This window comes from Apteryx rowi, unplaced genomic scaffold (genome assembly GCF_003343035.1).
Source record: "Apteryx rowi isolate R43461 unplaced genomic scaffold, aptRow1 scaffold_233, whole genome shotgun sequence".
NCBI classification, from domain to species: domain Eukaryota; kingdom Metazoa; phylum Chordata; class Aves; order Apterygiformes; family Apterygidae; genus Apteryx; species Apteryx rowi.
In genome coordinates this window covers 124,080-144,858 of record NW_020448675.1, presented here as the reverse complement: position 1 = coordinate 144,858, position 20,779 = coordinate 124,080, and the positions used below count along the sequence as shown (strand labels likewise).

General features: G+C 42.0%; 1 protein-coding gene across 8 annotated transcripts; it reads right to left on the bottom strand.

Moving 5' to 3' along the window:
- Nucleotides 1-2,408: 2,408 nt before the first annotated feature.
- On the bottom strand, nucleotides 2,409-13,539 carry RNF6 (ring finger protein 6). 8 transcript variants are annotated; one of them, XR_003253521.1, is made up of 6 exons: nucleotides 11,221-12,832; nucleotides 9,676-9,888; nucleotides 8,952-9,059; nucleotides 7,571-7,689; nucleotides 3,869-4,056; nucleotides 2,409-3,662 (listed from the first exon to the last, which is right to left on the bottom strand). XR_003253521.1 is itself a non-coding variant. In XM_026065903.1 (5 exons), exons 2-5 carry the CDS (start codon nucleotides 11,282-11,284, stop codon nucleotides 5,954-5,956), a joined length of 2,121 nt encoding a protein of 706 aa, XP_025921688.1. In that variant the 5' UTR covers nucleotides 11,285-12,580; nucleotides 13,479-13,504; the 3' UTR covers nucleotides 4,819-5,953. The 8 variants fall into 8 exon arrangements, 7 of the variants coding, with proteins under 7 accessions (XP_025921688.1, XP_025921687.1, XP_025921691.1 ...); XM_026065903.1 differs by lacking the exons at nucleotides 2,409-3,662; nucleotides 3,869-4,056 and adding an exon at nucleotides 13,479-13,504 and having other exon boundaries at nucleotides 4,819-7,689; nucleotides 11,221-12,580; XM_026065902.1 differs by lacking the exons at nucleotides 2,409-3,662; nucleotides 3,869-4,056 and adding an exon at nucleotides 13,169-13,471 and having other exon boundaries at nucleotides 4,819-7,689; nucleotides 11,221-12,580.
- Nucleotides 13,540-20,779: the final 7,240 nt, after the last annotated feature.

The following is a 20,779-nucleotide window of genomic DNA, read 5'->3' as shown; positions in this document are numbered from 1 at the left end:
TATCCTTCTATATTATGTTTATGCCTGCTGTTATGCAGGCAAAATCTGTAGTAGAGACATGAGCTGAACAAAGTATGAATCCCCAACATTTCTTGCAGCAAAGGCAGAATCTAGCTCTTCCAGATCAAAGGGGACTATGAAAAATAAAACTGACAGGTTGTCCCATTTGGCCATTTACTAGGCTGCAATCAGAGCACACAACCAAATTCTCAGGTGTTTAAAACCTCTGGAGTCTGAACTGAAACCAGGCACTAATGCTGTGTTGGGTCCCTGTGTGAGGGAGTAGGAAACAGAGACTAAGAGCTGGATCTACTGCCCAGCCAACCAGGCCCAGTGCCTGGTGCCAGGTTCTTCAACTGCCCCATTCGCCTCACAGATTAAACAACAGTTTCTGCTTTAACTCTTTGAAAGCATGTAATATATGAGCAGACCGGCACCGGCTTCTTAGTCTCTGAACACCTTGTTGCTATTTATTTCAACAGAAGCACAAAAGATTCCAGATTCTCCTGGAACCCAGGTATCAATGTAATTCTGTAGGTTTCAGTCTGCCCTGAGTCTAGCACTTTGATTCTGCACATAAATTCGGGCTCCAAAACTGGTAAAGATGATCCCTCTCTTTCACTCCCCTGCCTAATACTGCCTGCATGTTCCTCCCATTTGCCTCAGGAAGGCCAAGCTCTACTGTGTCACTTCTGCTTCTTATTGCTCACAGGTTCTCATTTTGTTTTTGCCTCCCTATCACATAAAGGGGGAGAAGTGTCTGATCCAGGCCAGCCCCTTAGCACAGACAGAAAAGTCAGAACTGGCACCATGAAGTGTGCATAGGTACCTTTCTACTGCTGGCCAGGTAAACCCAGTTCTAGCATTYTTATAGCAATAAAAGCTAACTTCACATTAACTGACATGCAGAAATTGGACAGAATACCAAATAATGACACTCCCCATTATCAAATACTTTTAAGCACAAGCCTGAGAATGTGCAGAATCAGTTCAAAATAGGTGGGTCTCTCATGCAACAGCTGAAGCTGGTAAGTTACATCTTCCATATTAAACATATCAAGATAATAAATACAGGAGAGTCTGACTTTATTTCTGAGGTTTCTTGCACAGAGTATGGTGTTAGGATTGCACATTCTAACTTAAGAAATGTTCCTGTGACACAAACATAGCTGGGAAGTATCTAGCTTCAGCAGTCTTCAGCTGCTGAAAGAGCCATAACTAGCCAGGAGTAAATAAGATATTGTGCCAGGTTACGCTCAGAAAGTGCAAAGAGCATTCCTAAAGCAGAGCTCAGCACGAGTGATGAATGTAGTTCTACATTAGTTAAAATGTTACTTGGAAAAGGTAAAAATGTGTGTTTAATGAATGCTGTTAGAAAAGGCTGGTTTGCAAAACGGAGAATTTCACTAGGGGAAACTTAACTGGGAACTGAAAAAAATCAACTAAAATAAATGAAAACGTCCATGTGGAAAACATAGAATATGCTGAATTATCAGAAGAAGGAACAAAGTGGATTATTGGATCATTTACCTTCATTCATATTGGATCATTTGTCTTCATAGGATGGAAGACTGTGGCAATTTACAAGGGGGAAAAGGGAAAAACCCCATGGAATTCCAGAATTTGAAAATTGGCTTTGATTTTTCTTTTTATGAGAAAAGATTAAATAAATTTCAGCTACAAATATTGAAATCCCCAAACTCCAATAGGATGTAAGAACTGAAATTTTAGAAAATACATTTGAGATATTACAGGAAATATTGATTTTCTTCATTTTGAGTAACAGAAACTGAATTCAAACACTTTTGTATTAAGTCCATTTTCCACACACATTTACAGCCTTTAATATATTTGTTAACGAATGCTCTTTGAAAAAACAAACCTCTCCTTATCATGTGTCGCTTTGAAATGCTAAATGTGTAATGTTACTCAAAAATTGACTGATACTGCAAAAAGGGTGAAACTTCTATATTGCTAAGTGAGTGATCTCAGTGTTATTTATATGCACTTGCTTTGGTGTCTGACTTCAGATTATTCAAGTGATGGCAGCCTGCAACACAAACTGGATTTTGCTCTTGATGCACAAACATGCTTCTGACACCTTTTTACTTTTATATATAAACTTAAGTAGACAAAGTGTCTTGTYATTGTGCTAATTCACATATCAGGGGTTTTCTTTTTCTCTTAGTGACAAGTAGTAATACTATGAAGCTGTATTAAAATACAGTCCTAGGAAGGAGAAGAGAGGCAAAGGCTTTTGCATCTTTATATGAAATATATGAAGAAAAAGCAAATATTACTCCTCCCTTCAGCCTTTTTAAAGGCAAAGGAAGGATAAAACATGTTATTAGATCACCTGATCAGATAGAATTTGGGGATAATTAACAGGAGTCAATTAACATACAAGCTTCGTTCTGTCAGTGCTTTACTTAGATTTCAGGTTCTCCTCAACAAGTATCAGTATCAGGAAATACATATGCTGATTGTCTTTAAGTTCTTCAAATATTTCTCTCTATTCCCCTTTCATCAAGAAAAAATACATTCCTCTCATAAATTAACTGATTAAGCGGGTAGAAATAAAGTTACTCTTTAAAATAGAAGGCATTGCTAATGAAGTACCTGTGCTATTTGGGATATTCATAAGTGATCAGAAAAAGTAGTAAATAACAACTGATAAAGCCTGCAAATGGTACAGAATTTTGGGGGTATGACAAAGAAAGAGAAATCACAAGAGGCAGGGTACCCAGGGCAGAGAAAATTCAGCTTGCACCAAAAAACAAACAAACAAAAAAACCCCCATACATGAGGAATCAAAACTAGTATGCAACAGTACACAAAAAAGTACATAATGATCAGTTCTACATTAGCAATTAACATTCATGAAAGAGATAGTGAAATCATTCTGGATAACTTGATAAAACATCAGCTTGGAGTTGAGCAGCAATCAAAAGCAAAAACAGAATATTAGGAATTATTCAGATCATAGATGGGGAGGAAAAAACAATATTATGTCACTATATAATGCATAGTTCAGCCACATTCTGAATCCTGCATTGAGTACCAGTCTTTCCATTTCAAAAGAGCAACAAGAATATTAATCTAGTGCATGGCTCAGGGATTTTTTTGATCCAACATGCCTATATAATTATAGATTCTATCATATAGAATATAACCTATACAAGAAAACTTAATCAGAGGAACAGCAGAAGTTATGATAACCTGGAGAGCCATCAGCTGCTTTCTTTGCTCTGTCATCACTAAGAATAAAGGGTTAATTAGGTCCAAATAATAGCATCAGCTACACCTATGGAAATTCTTGTGTGACTGATTTTTGAAGAGTCACTTGAAGCAGCAAGCTATTTTGTGTATTTGCTAGAATTGCAGTAAGCTACTTCATATCAACCTATTTTTAYCATTACTTGTAAGTTCCCACTAAAGTCAGCGCATACCCATCCGGTAGCCTATGCGAAGTGCACTTTGTCATATTTCCCAGCAGCAACGCAGTTACAAGTATCCTGTCACAGGGGAGCCTGTCTTGAACTGTGCAAGAAACTTTCCTCTTATGGTTACAAAGCAAAATCCCATCTTAATGGAAGAAGGCACAAAGAATCTCCCTCGACTTCTAGTGCATTAATGTAAGAGTTGAGCAGGATTCCAACTAGCTGTTAAAGAAAAAAGAAAAAAGTGGGAGAGGAGGCACTCAGCCACAGTTACCACCAACACCCTAGGTCAGGTAAGGTCACTGCTTCGTTCCCCTCTGGGGACAGGACTGTGCACGTGACAGTGCAGGATACTCGCTTGTTCTGTCAGCTGCACGGTCCCGGGGCCACCCTTCCCCTCCCACTCCCTGCTCTACCCCGTCACATACCTGCTGCAGCGAGGATCTGAAGGGCCACTGACCTTGGAAGAACCCCAACTGCCAGCAAAGCAATGCTGAGCCCAAAGCAGGTTTCTACCCATGTGTCACTTGAGGCAGCTTTCAAATATAAARGAAATCCAGGAGACAGGGAAGCAGTAGAAGGCACCCACATATTTACATATTACCAACATCGAGAACTAACAGAAATAACAGAAGAAAAAAAAAAAGTAAAACATAAGCTAGTTCTGATAGTCATATTTAAATCTCCCTGCTTTTTAGTATAGCTAAGGGGACACTTAAAGCTGTCAACAAAGCTTGCAACAACTAGCAGTCAAAACCAAGTCACAAGATACTTCAATCACCTCCTTGAACTCATCTAAAATCTCATAAGGGAATTTCTTAGAACTACTTCTAAGAATAAAAAGAAGCATCTTGAGCTTGTGGAACTTTTGACACAAGTTTCTCACGTGCAAAACTTAACTACATATATAATAGCTTAACACAGGGTTTTACAGTTTCCCCTCAAAGATGCCATTAACAGATGTGTCAACTGTAGCACATAGCACAGAAGTGCACATCTTATAAAGGCAATCTGAAGACAAAGTCAGTGCAAACTCTTCACTTGAAATATTCTTTCTGATGTTCAAAATATACACACAAAAGAAGTGTTGCATTATACTGTCTCTCCCTAGGAAACATGGAGATGCACATTACTCAGAAAAAGATGAGCTTTGTAACAGTCAGCTTACTTCCGGTATCCCTAACGGTGCTTTGTATTGTGTTTGTATCTACCATAACAGCTAACACACACAGACACACACAGACACTGTGGAAACAAGTACACAGCTGGGGAAAACGTGAGAAAGGATTACAGTGAAAACTGAGAACAAGCATTAGGAACGATATCTTCTTATCAATCTAAAGAACATGGTTCAACAGTAATTCACACAAAGCCTCAGTTATTTACTTTGCAACTTTATTTCTTTATAAGTTATTGGTATAAAGTTTAATATCTAATTATACAGGAATCTGGGGACTTTAAAGGAAGCTTATTTCGTCCTTTTTAGTGTCTTTTGCCATTTGGTCCTCAGACATGTTTTAAGAGGACTAACATTATATATGTACCTGTCAGATTTCTGTACAAAAACACTTTAAGCTTTTGTTTTGTTTTTCTGAGTAGGATGCACAAATCATGCATATTGTAGACAATATAATGGTCAAGGAATTATTTCCCTCTTTAAACTAAGGCAGTTAAAAAAAACCATGAATATCAATCGAGTAGTTTGGAAGAGTAAAAAGGCTTCCTCAATGCTTATTTATTCTTTGAACAAATATCTATGTTCAGTAAGACACAACTTCTTGGAATTATCATTGATTTGATTGCTGCCTGTATTGAAAAGACAGCGATTGTCAGAGACAGCATTAAATTATGTACATTTTATAATGTCACTAACCCATCCACTTTTGAATATGAACTTGTCAGCATAAAGCATTGTGTAAAACCACATGCAAAAATTGCCATAAAAAATTTTAAATAGAACCAAATTGGCAAGTTTTTGGAAAGGATATTTCAATGTTAAAAAAAATATACTGTATATTAAAATGAGCATTTCAAGTAACTTAAATATCTTTAGCAAACATGTCCAGCAAGAGACTCTGTAAAAGAAATTGTTCTTAGAACAAAAAGCTAACGAATGGCTATTTAGACACTAATTTTTCAACACAGTGGTGAGTCTGTGTGAAACAATTTGTAATCTAAATAAAGTGAGTCCATTACACTGTTAAAAAAAACATACATTAAGCAGGACTGATTAACTATTGCATTTCTGTATTTACAAAAGTGCTTAGCATAACAAAATTACCTAAAAAAATATAAACTTTACTGATATCATTTGATTCTACATGTACTCCTAGATCTGCACTTGGAGAAAAATAGTATTTACATTGCTAGATTTAGACAAGTTTCCTATTATTTTTAAAGAATTAACAAAAATCCCCCCACAAATGAACCCTTTTGCAAGTGAACTCATTCTGTCTGGCTCATCATAAATAGAGCAGAAGTAAATCCTTGAATACTGAGCAGTATAAATAATTTTAGCCATTGTCTGTGGCATTAGACCCTAATACGGGCTGCCGACAAATTGGGCAAGTGGAATTTTCTGAAAGCCAGCGATCAATACAGTGAATATGAAACTCATGCATGCACGGTAACTGCCTTAGTTTATTTCCTGTTACGTATTCATTAATGCAAACACTACATGTTTTACTTATTTCATTCTCAGTGTTAATATCCCCATAGCTCCGGGTAGAAAGATTGTCAATCTGTTCTTTGGTTAGACCTCTTAAACGCTCATCATCGTCATCTTCATTCAGCAAGAAGAAGTGAGCAAGCCGAAGAATGGGCAGTGTTCCATTTTCCACTAGGTTGTTAGCATCCTGAGACTGTCTGCTATCTTGACTTTCATTATTGCGACCATAATGTTGAGTATCATCATTCTGTCCATTTGTTTCACTGCTGCCTTCTACAGCACGCCCATTTCTAGAAGAAATCTCACTTGGATCACTGCTATTGTTTGCTAAATTTGAGTTATTTTGCTCTGAGTGCATATCTGATAAGYGATGACCACTTCTTTGCATTTCTGAGTTAGATTCTGTCTCCATTAAAGAACTCAGTTCTCCAAAACCTGTCATAATTTGTCGAAGGATTGATCGAAGAGCCACTGAGGAAGGTTCACCAAGTCCAGTTTCTGAAATCCGACGAAGAGGTATCCGTATAGTGCTAACATAGGTTCGAATACCTGCACGTTCTGATCGTGATATCGTACGTCGAAAGCCCCCACTGTCACTTTCAAAAGTAACAGTGTTTTCTGCCATTCCTACTCTAGAACGAGTTCTACTAGCAATACTGTCCCGATCTCTGTTTTCTCCAGGGCGAATTCTTCTCACCTGAAGATCTAATGTAATTGTTGGATGCCTTCTAACAGCAGCTATTGGCCTACTAGATTCCTCCTCTTCCAAAGTTATCCCCAAGGATGGGGCTGCACTGGGAAGTTGAGGAGTCTGAGTGTTACCTCTTGCTTGTTCTTCAGCAGGCTGTGGAGAAAGCTGTGCTGTTTGTCTTCTACTTCTGTTGATCTGCTGTGCACTTCTATCTTGCCTCTGCCCATGTTCCTCAGAACGAGCAGCGTCATCTTGTCTTTGCAGTGGAGAGCGGCTTCGACTACTCAAAGTAGACCTTAACCGTAGAATTTCTAGTCTTTGGTTTGTACTCATCTGAACATTAGCTCTAGCTCTACCTCTTGGAAGTCCTGTAGAAGTACCTCTTTCTGGCAGTTCTCTCTGTTCACCAGTAGCTGTAGAACTATTACGTACAGAAGTTGTTCTATAAAGGCCTGACAAATCCCTAGTTCTACTTCTGAGCCTCCCTGAGACTGGGTGAGAGGCTGCTTCAGAGCTTTGTGTCACTGAACTTCTTACAGATCTGGTCCTTGCAGTGCTTGAAGCATCACTGTTTGCCTCTCTTGAGGTCCTGCTCCTCGTTCGTGTAGTTACTGGACTGACAGCTCTTTGATGTCTTCTTTCTAAATACATTCTGCTACTATCTATACCCACATATTCTTCACCAGCAGTTTCAAAATTATTATGTTCATGATTTATGTTGATTTCAAGACTAAATCGGAATTCCCCACTGTTTGGATTTGTTCGACTCACAGCTCTCCAGGTCTGGTTCCCACTCTGTCCACTGCGAGTGGCATTTCCTGTGCGACGAAATGCGTTCAGCCATTCAAGCAAAGAATCACCATTTGAGCTTTCCCCAAGAACATCAGAATCTGAAAGAAACAAATAAATAATTGTTTGCTAATACAACAGCACACTTACCATATTATGATGAATTCCAAATCCACTATGCTTGCCGAGCCTTGACTTCAGAAGTATTACAGCAGCAGGGCAGGTACATAGCTATGCTAACATAATTCTGCTGAAAAAAGGCTGTACATAAAAATGTCAGCAAAAATGATCAGCTGAGCCCAGAATTTTAGTCTCACCAGCAGATACACAGAGAAGAGAATATATCCACTTAGTCTCCTCTGAGAAAGCGTTCAGAATTAGGCGGCTTATTCAAAAATCAGTTAGTTGCATTTGTCCAATGTCTGTCCCTTACTTGAGCTATTGATTTGAGAATATCCTAGTCATCTAATTATGTTAAATCAAGGAAGATTGTGATAGATTTTATCTTGTTTTAGAGAGCATTTTCAAGAATTTTGCCTACAAACAGTGGAGTAAGTGATACACGGTTTTCTCCCTGCAGATTTGTTCCCTATGTGCCATTGTACTCATTCCTTATTGCAATACCCTCAGTTGTATTCCCAAGTCTCCTCCCACTGCACCCTCAACTACCAGCTCAGTAATAGGAACCATTATTGTGGTTAGTTCTGAACTACCTGTATGAGGCAGGACAAACAGAAGAGAAAATGGTCAAGATCACAGCAAAGGCTTTCCCTTGAAGAGAGCACTACTTAAGGTGACCCTACTCCACCAGCTTTCACAAAAGCTGTGAGAACTTTGATATCTTTATTTCTGACACACCTGTTCCTCTACTGAATCTGACTGGAATTGGCCAAATGAATAAAAAATATTGCTGGGGAAGAGAAGACAGACAGTACAGATACGCAAAAACCTCACTGCACTAAAACAAATGGAAATGAAACAACAAGAAAAGCAGAACAGCTAAAGAAAAAGTTAACTGTTTTACATTTAGCCTCTTTTCCTTTCTAACTTCTTTACTACTCATCAAAACCATCTAAGAAGTAAAATTATTTTTGTGCTGTTAAATTTACTAGCAAAGAGGAAGCAGGAAAGGAGGAGAAAGTAATTCTTGGCTGATGTAAATCAGTTCTCGTGAAATATATCGAGTTTGCTTCTGCATCATTAGGGAATCTCTCTAAATATGAAAACATTCCACAGAGGCAGAAAGGAAGAGACTTGAAATGGCTGGTACTTACATTGTTAAGCATTTCTTTTAAATATCTGTACAGAACAACAATATTTACATTTCACATACTATTTATACATATGAATGAAGAATGTTTACCTCCAGCAGCGCTGCCTTCACTGTCTCTGTTTTCGGGATCAGTTTGTGATGCAAGACGCTCCTTAGCCCCCTCCAAACGTTGCTGCAACTCTTCTGCTGTTATTTCCCCTGAAATAATTTACATTTTTGATGTTGCCAGATAGCACATTTTATTGGCTCAAAGCCATGCAGAAATAACAATATTTTCTATCTTGAAGGAAAACCTTCAGAAATAAAGTAAAATTAATTAAATCTAAAAGAAAACACCAATAGCATAAGACTGTAACACAGGCACCCAAATAACAAAGGAAGTAGATACTGAGGAGAAAAAAAGATGCTAAAATGTGTGTCAAGAGCATGACAACTTCCAACAACAATTCAGAAGCCTAAAAAACTGCCACATGCCATAAGTTGTACTTTATTACAGATGTTAATTACTTGGATTTGAATGTTATCTATATGCAGAGGTGTTCTGTTCAAAGGAGTTACATTTTTACTCATAGCTTTAGTATCTAAGTTGACAATTTTTATTAGGTATCATCGACTTTGCACGGAAAATGAGGGTGTTTTTTTTTCCCCTCCGTTCTACAAAACCACAGACTCCAGGCTACTTGAGTTATCCAACCACAAGTGGTGCCCAACAGCAGTAGCATTACTTTGTATTTGCAATTTTGTCTGTCTTTTCTGCTTTTTCAGTCTACTGTCCTTTTTGCTGAAGATATCCACAGGAGTGAAAGTATCTTACCAGGAGTGCCAAGCAGGTTGTGGTCTCTCATCAACCTGTAGTCTTCTTCATTGAGTTCGTTAATGAATTGGTAATAAGCCTCCTCCCTACTGAGGCGCTCTAGCTGTCGTTGTCTCTCATCTTCACCATAAYGGTGTTCTCGTGAAGACGCCTGCTCATTGCCATTCCCCGCACGGTGCCGAGAGCGATCCATAGCGATAAGGCCAAGCCACCCTAAACACAACCAGGTTAGAGTGCACACTAATTACAGTAAGAAATAAGTTCCTAGCATTGTTAATTAACTTAGTTTATTAATAAATAGCTGAAGATGATTAAGATGAACCAAATTCTATATTATTTGCCAAGTCAGTTCATCAGTGTAGTTTATTATGCATATATTTTGCTTCTAGCCTGTTCACAAACAGAAGTCCTGTTCTCTCATTGAAAGGACACACCAGTTGGTATACCAACTTTAAAATAACTCAGCAATGACTGATTTATTCTTAGCCAAGTAAGAACATCTTAGAAAATTAAAGAAATAATGTGAAACCTATTTCGCCTCTCCTGAGTGAAATACAACAGCACTGCACAGGATTTTAGAAGCTAAAATGTCACTGAAAACATTGTTCTGTAGTTATGGGACTGTAATTACCTAGTGTGGACTTTTGACAACCAAAGTTACTACTTTAGAGGAAACTTCCACTTGAAACATTTACTGATTAGCGGGTAAGACTACAGTAGTACTCCACATTTGAAAGATGCCCCTTCCACCACTCATGCAGCACATACCCTACAGATCCATTTTTGGTGGTACTGGTTCTATTCTGACTTTGCTTGTATATTTTCCTTGCACTCTCTAATCCAAGTATTAGCTAGCAAATGGGTACCCATCTACAGTAAAGTGGCATAAAAGAGGAAAGGCTACACTTCTTCACTTCCTAAATATTGTACCAGCATGACCACACTATTAGAAGGCATGAATAACCCTCCAGTGGCAGAAAGAGGCACCTCTGTTGATTTCTGTGCCATTACCATCTCTCTCATTAGCCAACCAGCTCTCAGACCAGTCCAACTTTTCTGTTTCCTAAAGAACACCTGTTTTTGTCTCTTCTTCCAAATTGAATGTTGAAAGTCAAGTGTCATCGTTTAATGGGGCTTCACTTTTAACAAGCCATCTGTAATACCTGCTGAGGTAGACAGCTAACAGAACAGATCACTTGTCTAAAGAGATCACCAGGGCAAGAGAACCATACAGCAACATTCTGCTAAAGTGTGGAGAGAAAATTATTAAGCAAATCTATTTCCCTTTTTTAGTTATTCTGCCAACATATCACAGTCACTTCAATTACTTTTATGGCGAGACACAGAACAGCATTCTCAGTACACTTCCAATCAGTAAYTGGTCTTCACAGGAAAGCTGATGAGCCAACAAACAGACCAAACCAACTAACTATTAGAAATACATTCACTAAAGAGAAAGAGTAAATCTTATCAATGCTGCCAACAGATATGAAGAATTAGAAAATTTAATTGCCAACAGCAGAAGCAGGCATACATTTAATATACCTTTCTCATGTTCTTTGTGGGATCCATTCTGATGCATCCTTGGTCTCCTCCTTTTCCTCCCCATATGCTACTTTTTTCTTCCCCTTAGGCAACCATATTTCTAAACATTCCTTCCTAAAGAATCACTCCCCTAATCTGTCTCCTGTATTTAGTATGGCATCTCAATGTATCTAACAGTTCCCTCCTAGTTCTTTAACTAACTTAAAAGAAATCAAAACTGAATATCTCCCCTTCAAAACATTTTCTACTGCCCATAATTGTTGGTTTCCCCTCCCGCCTCCAAGTACTATTGCTCTCATTGCTCAGCCTCACAAGGTGTAGGTAATCGCTGACTTACATTTCCCACAATGGCTATGTTCAAATCAGGTCACTTCTTGTATCGCATTTTTAAACACAAAATTCTCATCCAGGTCTTTGTTCCATCACCTTGGTTACTCAAAACAAATGCAACTGCACCTCCCACTTCACTCAGCACTTAGGTAACACTAAGTTTGTCCTCATGACACCAGCACTTGACTATTGTTATGAAAATGTCAAATCCACGCAGCACTGAATGTTAAAGAAAGTGCCTCTGTCCCAGATGACTTAGAACTTGAGTCAAGTACCACAGAGAGAGGAAAAAGGTCAGGTAAAATTAAGCTAGTTTCACATAAGACTGCCCTTTAGATGAAAGTCTGAAAACAAGTAACTGACTTTCTGGATACATCATCATATTTCTGCACAGTAAAGTTCAGATATAAATTCTTAAGATTAAAAGTTCATCACATGCAGTCTCCCTCCACCTAAATAAAGGTTCTCTACTTTTTATCCACACAAAATCTGAAAATCTCTTCTCTACTTTAGAATTTGTAGGTGGTAGGAAAAAAATTAGCATTATGGTAGGATGATTAATCACACTCTTTAAATGAGTCAGAAACACCAAGAAGTGTGAAGTGTTCAGTTATGCCATCTGTTTAACATAACTGCATGGATGACAACTACTACCCGTATTTATTGTTATCAAACACCATCAAAATCAAGTACTTTGGCACTTACAATATTTCAGAGTATTGAAAGTTGAAGGGTATTAACTACTAAGATGTAAGATAACTGAAATCGAAATCCAGTTATGACTCAGGGTTATTCTTCCATTGTAAAGAAACAGGTGCCACATGCCAAGGGTTTATCTACATTTTCTAAAATTTTCAGTCTAAGGCTAATTCCTTCAGTTCTTATTTTACAGTTCCTCCAGCCCACTCTCAAAGATCTACATTAATTTTTTATCAAAGCAATATATACCTTATGCTTTTAGGTTCTGGCCTCTTTCCATGAATTCCTATGCACAATTCAATTAAGCATTCCTTTTCTGAAAGACTACCACCTGATTGCAAGCGAGATGACAACTGAGTTTAGATGAGGAAACCTCCCCGACTGGACAGGACTGTTTAGCATTTCTGTCACATTTCAGCCCCCAGGCGAGATGATCTCACCGAATCTTAAGGAGGGGAAAAAAAAAAAAAAAACAGAGCCGGGAAGGGGGAGGAAAGACAAAGGAAGAGTCCCCAGGTAATTAAAAACAGGCGGAAGGAAACCCCAAACGGTTCAACCCTAAAGCCTGGGGCTGCCCGCTCCCTCCCCCCCCCCACGCCCCCGGTCGGCAGCAGGGCCTGCCGATCCCTGCCACCCCGTGCGGGGCTGGCGGTCCCCGAGCGCTTCCCCAGGCTCCGGGCCGGGCCGGGCCGCAGGCGGGAAGCGGGCAGCCCCGGGCCGGGCCGGGCGCACCTCCGCCCCGCCGGTGCCTGTTGTCAGCCGCTTGGGGGGAGGGGAGGGCGAGGTGACGTGACTGACACCTCCCCCGCCCAATCACCTGCGCGAGGCACAGCCGCCGACCAATCACAACGGCGCAGGGCAGACCCTGTCCGCCCGCTTCTCTCCTCCCCCGTCTCCCCGGTTGGGCCCCGCCACTAACCGCCACCGGCCGGATCTACTCCTTCCAGCGCTGCCCGCATCACCCGCCCCGTCCCCCTGCCCTGCGGGGAACGGCATCACCCGCTGCGCCAAACCGGGGGGGCGTCCATGCCGCCGCGTGCCCTGGGGGAGTCTCGCCGAGACAGCTGCGGCACCGGAGGGACCCGAGAGCCCGTCCTCGCCTCCTCTCCGGGGCGCAGACCGGGACGTAGACCGGGGCGGGGCGGGGCGGCCCGGCCTAGCCCTACTCCGCGCTCCGCTTCCCTCCCAGCGGCGGGAGCAGCCGCCGCCTACGCCGGGAAGAAACGGACCCCTTAGTCTTCGAGCGGCGCACTCCAGCCCCGATTCCTGTCCGGGTGGCTGCAGGGAGCTGCGAACAGAGGGTTCCGAGCACGTGAGCGCGGCCCCGGGGCAAGCGCCGCCTCTCCCGCGCAGGCGCAGAGGTGTATCTCGCGCGCGGGCGGGAGGCGGTTGGGCTGCGCGCGCTTCYCCGGGTCAACGGCCGGGGCACGCGCAGGGCAGCGACGTAGCGCGGCGGGCGGGCGGGCTGAGGCCGCCGCTCTGGGGGGCGCCCCCTGCCCTCCTCCCCGCCGAGGTGGCCGCCTGCTGCTCCTGTCCCGCTGCCCTTCTGCGTGGCCGGCCCGGGCAAACCGTCCTTACTAATGGCACTGTCGCTCAGAGCCACAGGTTGTTGCTAAGGCCTCTGAAGCGGCAGTGGCATAACGAGGACAAAGACCTTGGGAAAACGTAAAGCGTGGCCGCCGCGGCGTCCCCCCGGCCCGTGCCCTTCTCCAGTCACTCCCCGAGCCGCAGGGAGCCGGCAGTCCTCGGCTGCTCCCCCCCCCAGCACGTGAGATCCCTGCTCAGTGTTTCACAGGCTCCCCGTTTATATGTTCTTACTAACGTTTGGGCTTTTTGTTGTGGCTAAGTTTCTGTCCTCCACATCTTTTCCCCGTTTAAACAAGTAAAGGAAGTCGTTTCAGGTACTGGTATTTCATTAGCACCCCCACTGTGTGTCAAAACTCGTGTCATTATCCCTGCCCTGGTGGGTATGAGCCTGTAAAGGTAGATAAACTTACACAAAGGGGAATTGACAATACATCAGTTTTCAACTGTAGAATAAGCTCAATAACTTGAAAATAATCTCATAATATCATTGATAATCATTATATTTTACCAATCCAGCATAGCAAGCTTGCAGCTTCAGGTACTTGTTTGGTACTTTATAATCTCATTCTTTGTGTCATTTATTATCACCATTTTTTTCCTACTCTCCTCTAGCTTTCTTTTTAGACAGGATCCTTCTCCCATTTCTGCATGATCTGTTCCTCTCTTCCTTGCTCTTCACCTTTTCCTTTTGCAGGAACCTCCCTTCACTTTTTCCAGTCATTCTCTAAAATAAACCATCAAGTGCTTAATGTTGACAGAGAAACTGTTATGTTTAAAGCTGTGATTTCAGTTGTTTCAATTGGTAGAGCGTTACAAGTTTTTCACACAAGGTGCAAACTCTTACAAATTTCACATATGCTGATTGCTGATATGCTGATAGCGTACACAAACTTTCTTAGTCACTTCTGCAAATTCCTTCTACACAGGGCAGAAGCTGACAGGCTGTGATAGATGAGTATGTTTCACATCTTATGTAAACTATTTGAATCAGCAAAATCACAAGATTTCATGAGAACGATTCTATAATTATGCAAGAAAACCTAATTCCGACAATATCCAGACTACTCAGACTTTGGTTCAAATTTGCTTGCAGAAATAAAGAAAGTATGGGTATTTCTTATGGAGCCTCCACTGGTCTTAATGTGAAGGCAAACCTCCTTTAATGAATGAAACGATAGAAAGAAGTAAGAGTCAGTGTCCAGAAAGATACCTCCACTCCCCAATTTACAATACACACTCCAGGAATTGTTTATTCCAGCTGAGAAATGAGTTTATACAAAACTTACATTTAGGTTCCTTGTATAATTTTGCACTGTTTCTGTGGTTGCTGGCCCATATTTCCTGTCTTTCCTTACTCAAAGCTTATATTGAATTAGTTTATTTACTACTGATGTGTTCTCAAATTCAGTGCAGAATTTTGTATTCATTTCCTATTCAAACTCATATTTTGCAAAAATACAATTTAACTATGTATTTGTTCATTTTACATTATGTTCTTAATATGAAATAACAATAATAGATCTTTCCTTAAATATTGTTAGTGCACTGTAGCAATGTTTTCCACAAGAAAATACTTTCCTTGGAACTATAATAAAAATAGTCTATAGAGGGCAGCAAATCCCAGCAATTACATTTTGTAAAGCTGTGATAAAACCTGTAAGCCTGGTTTTAATTTCATTGTACAGTCATTTAAGTTGTTTAGAAAGTAAGTTTATTCTATTATATTTTATCACTTGATATTATGTAAGTAAGGCAGAACCTATTGTTTTAATCAATTTTTAAAATCTGGTCTTAGTATGTGCAGATGACACTGGCGTGGTGTGATCAAATTGATATGCGTGAGGGCAGGGCTGCCACTGAGAGGGGCCTGGACAGGCTGGAGGAATGGGCCATCAGGAACCTCAAGAAATTCAACAAGGACAAACGCCAAGTCCTTCATCTGGGACTGACTAACCCTCTGGGACAATACTGAATGGGGACTTACTGGTTGGTAGTGTCTCTGCTGAAAAAGATCTGGGGATCCCTGTGGGCAGTGGAGCGGGCTAAAAATGAGCCAAGAGTGCACCCTGGCAGTGATGAAGACTAATGGCATTCTGGGCTGTGTCAACAGGAACATAGACAACAGATGAAGGCAAGTGATTATTTCCCTTTACTGGGCACTTGTTTACCTGCATTTAGAATACAGTTTCCAGTTTGAGGCTCCCCAGTACAAGAAGAATATTGATAAACTGGAGCAAATTCAGTGGAGGCCACCAAGATGGTCAGAGGCTCGAGCACTTGCCCTGGGAGGAAAGGCAGGGGAAAGGAAAGGGAGGGGGTCCTAACGAGAAGACAGTGCCAGACTCTCTACTGAGGTGCACAGTGGGAGGAGAGACAGTGGTCATAACCTGAAAGAGGGGAGGTTCACAGTAGATATACGGACAAAAGTTTTCACCCTGAGGACAGTGATAAGGTCCCCTGGTCAGGAGGGTCATTGAGAGAGATTGTGGAATCTCCCTCCTCAGAGGTTTTCAAGACCCAACCGGAAAAAGCCCTGAGCAACCTGAACTGAATGGCAACCCTGCTTTGAGCAGGAAATTAAACTAGATCATCTCTGGAGGTCCCTTTGAACCTGAATGTTTCTGTGTCTACTGAAATAATGTAAAATAATATTCAATATTAGTATTTACTTCCCCTCAGATAGGGCTCTTTTCAGTAAAAAAAGTTCTTTTTCATAGGAAGAATTTTCAAGGTCTGTAGAGACTCTTTAGAACTGACTCCCTGGCTTCTTCAGGAGCATGAAACAGACTCATATTTACTGAGGATGGTCCTGTGTCTGGCAAACAGATGTTGTGGCTGCATGACTCCATCCTATACAGGACCTGGATCCAAAGAACTGAAGCATGTTTTTTAGTGACTGCCACTTGTGCCAGAAGCCAGGACACCTTGTTAAATCAAGCACATCAGTAGGCCAATCAACTTTATAGAAAAGTGCAGTTAAGTGTAAAATAAAAAGTACTTAACTTTACGTACAAAACTATTTGTAGAATCAACGCTTCAGCTTTAAATAAACTGCATTCTTAAATGCAGCCAGTATTCAGCTAACTCATCTGCACATTAAGAACTGCAAGGTTTCTAGAAAATGATCAATCTGTGTATCATGGTTTGTTTTTCTTTACAAACAGAATAGAATACTCTCCCCCGCCCCCAACAATATTCTGTTGCCTTCAGCTCTCACTGATCTAAGCAGAAGTGGAAGCCTTTAGCAGGATTGCCCCTTTCTCATTCAGTACCAAGCTGGGAACGACTTAGACTGCTAAAGAATCTCTTTGGCTTCAGTGTGAAACTTTTAGCAGGTAGCTACTCTTAAAGGAAGAGTAGCTGATCTCTGAAAAGCACAGTCTGCATGTTTAGATATGGCAAATTAGTAAATGGAATGGAGGTGACATTCTAGGGACATTCTAATGGCATGGGGACATGTGATTGTTGTAGGTATCCATTTAAAAATACAAGCTGAGAAAGCTAAAAGGTTAAAGATATGCTGTTATATTTTTTCCCTCTATTTACAAAGACTGTGAATTAAGTATCTTTTTGTAGTAGTAGTAGATTAAGAAGCTTTTCGTACATTCCCCAGCTATAAGCTTTGCTTCAGAAATTCTGATTCTAGCAGCTATGCTGTGGACGTTAGCATGCCAACACGCTCACAACAAAACCAGCTTTACTTTCAGAATTTGCAGCACTGCTGCTCCAGCTCGGGTACAGACCCCTCTTTATCTGCTGCCTTACCTCAACAGTCAACATCTGCTTATTACTACAGTCCAGCCAGTTCCCAAACAATTCAGGTTTTTCACTGTGAAATACAATTCCCTACATTCAGAGGCATTTAATGGAGTGAACCTTCTTGACTGCTTTCCTCTCTGGACAGACACTGCTCACTTTGATAACCATCTCCAACCCACTATGCTTTATCAATGCTAGCACGTTAACAGTTACTTTCTATGGAGAACTGATTTTCTTCAGCTGTAGTGGTTTTAAACAAAAAATGTCAAAAGTGTTTGCGTACAGGAAATAGTAGATACAACACAAAGTTGGAATAGGAGGATCTTGTAAAGGACAACATGAATGTTAGAGGAAAAAGGAGAAAGTGGAAAGCTCTGAAGAACTGAATTCAGTAGAGCATGTTCAGCATACATTTACAGCTTTTTAAACTGATTTCTGAGACAGCAGAAAAGGAGAGACGACAAAACAGGTAGTATGAGAAAATAAATTCTATCATGAAAAGCACTTCTTGCCAACTTAAAGAGCCATTGTGGGGACCTGAGAGTCAAGAATAGCAGATCATGGCCTGGTCATCTCTTTCTTTTTAAGAATGGAGCAAAAAATGAAAATTTTTCTTGATATTATGCTGTTGTACTTTGACAGGTTTTTAAAATAAATCACAGAGAAGTATGTGCTTTTTCCATGAAATAAAATTGAAAGTTGGTCCTGAAATGTCAGTTTCTTACCATTAAAAAGATTGAGATGTTCTTTCTGTTCCAAATCTCTTATGACTTGGTACCCATCCATTTGGATTAGTAAAATTGGATGTTACCCACAATAAAAGCATCTGAAGTAAAAACAGAGTGAAGAATTGGTAAAATTGGATGTTACCCACAATAAAAGCATCTGAAGTAAAAACAGAGTGAAGAAGCAGAAAATTGTAGTTACACTAGTTCTGGATGGCATATAAACCAAATGTTATGAAAGGCTAATGAAAGAAACATTTGCAGAAAGGCAGGCTTCTAAACATTCTTACAAAAGGATCAAAACCTAAAAGAGAAAAAAGTTATTTCTATTATGGTTTTGACTTCTGAGTTTGTTTGGCAGAGTATGGAATTCTTTCCAAATGGTGTAGTGTAAACATGTAAAACATATCACAGGTCCTCAGAAAACAAGTCTGGATCCTATATCCTCGTTTGTATTCATGCCATCTTTTCTTTCTAAGCAGGCATTGATTCTCCTCCACACCCTGTCATGGTTTAGTTCAGGACAGACTCAGTGTGTGCATTAATTACCGTGCAATAATTGGATCGGTGTGAAGGAGTTTGGATATTTATTGCCTATGTGAAAGAGTGATGAATAATGCAAAGAACATTACAAGTTACAGAAAAGGGGTTATCTTTACTTTCTCCTTGCTGACAGGAGTGAGAGTTGTTGGGAGGAGCAGGGCGCTTACAGTGGTGGCTCCAGCCATGCGAGCGTGGTCCCAGGTGTCCTGGGAGGCCCTGCACAGTCAGGCCTCCCCGAAGGTAGAGGCACGCTGCTATGCTTCAGACTGAGGGTGATGACTTTTATGAGGTGGAGAGCATCTTCCAGACTGTTTGATCTTTGCTGGTTGCCAGACCACTCCAAACTGTTTCTTGTTGATTGGTGTAGTGAGTTGCCAGGCAAATGTTCTTGTATATATTTTGTTCTGGGATTTCTACTAATTACATGGGTTTTTTTTCATAACATCTGCATAACTGTGCTTTATCTAACATAAGTTATGTCCCTAACAACTACATAGCAACATACTGAAGGTCAAACTGTGGGCCTCCTACATCAGTAATTATTTGAGTAACATCAGCTCAGTAGGGCTGACACGTCTGTATTCCCAATTTTCAGGAATCAAGCTTAATGTGTAAATTAAAATGGAAGAAATTCAGAATGTACCAGAAAATGTCATTTCTTCTTTTAGAATCCCCCAAACTGTACAATATTTTGTCTCTTGTTGAGTTAGGGATTTGAGTGCCCACTAACCAGCATTGCATTCTTGAGATGCAATGTGCTGCATATATGTGTGTTTACTAAAAATGCCAAAAGTTGGGCTGTATTTAAACAGATTCCTGCAGTTTTAGTTTAGTTACACAGTCCCTATTCTAAAAAATGTCTCACTGGCCTTGTGTTGGGTTAGTAACTGCAGCTCTGTCAATAAAGCAGAGGAATCAGAAAGCGAGCACTTGCTGGCAGCACGCAAGGGCTTTGCTAAACATACTGATTTTGCACTAAATACCAGAGAGCCTGATCCTGGTGCGCCTCTGCAGTCACCTGGGGAGGGTTTGCTATCACTGGAACATCTGGCTGCACCTGCACCCAAATTCGTGCACTCTTCTTAGTTAAAACAATGTTAACATACGATTTGGCAGTTATGGTAGAAAAGGACCAACGGTGTCTGACATCATCAGTCTGGAGTAAGCTGGGCACTGTAGTATCACCATAACCGGCCCGCGTAACGATGACAACCTGCAGTGTCTGGTGATGATGTAATGATGGCAGCCTACCGATGCCTACAGTGACAGCAAACTCAACGCCCAGAGTGCTGTGCCTGCGCGTGGAGACCCCGCAGCAGTAACCGCGCCCGTGGCCTCTCCCCCGCCGCGCTCCCCGGGGCGCAGCCCAGGGAACCGGTGCCCCGTGGCTCCTCTCCCGCTCCGCCGCGGCCTGCACCCCGGGACTACAGCTCCCAGGAGGCAGCGCGCCGCCTCACCGGCTGAAGACTACATTCCCCAGCACGCCCCGCTCGGCCAAGACTACAGCTCCCGGCATGCAGTGCGGGGAGCGCCCCCCTCCGCCTCCGCCCCTCTGTACTACATCTTCCAGCGTGCTGCAACGCAGGCATCCGGCCGCCCCTTGCCGCGGAGCATGCTGGGTCGGGCGGTGGGGGGCGGGGCTCCAGCGGAGGTCGCGGCCGGCCGCGTTCCACGTGGTGCGCTGCCCGCCGCGCCCGGTGCCGGGGAGGCGCCTGGGCTTTGCGACGCTTCTTTGCGGCAGTGCGGTCAGGCGCGGCCGCCGTATTCCGCCCGGGAGACCGGCTGTTGTGCCGCTGCCCGGCCGAGGCGGGGAGGGGCGGCGGAGGACGGGGCTCGGGAGGGGAGGGAGCAGCCCCGCCGCCCGCCCGCCTGCCCCTGGATGGTCCGCGGGGCGGCTCGGCGGCCTGCTGCTGCTG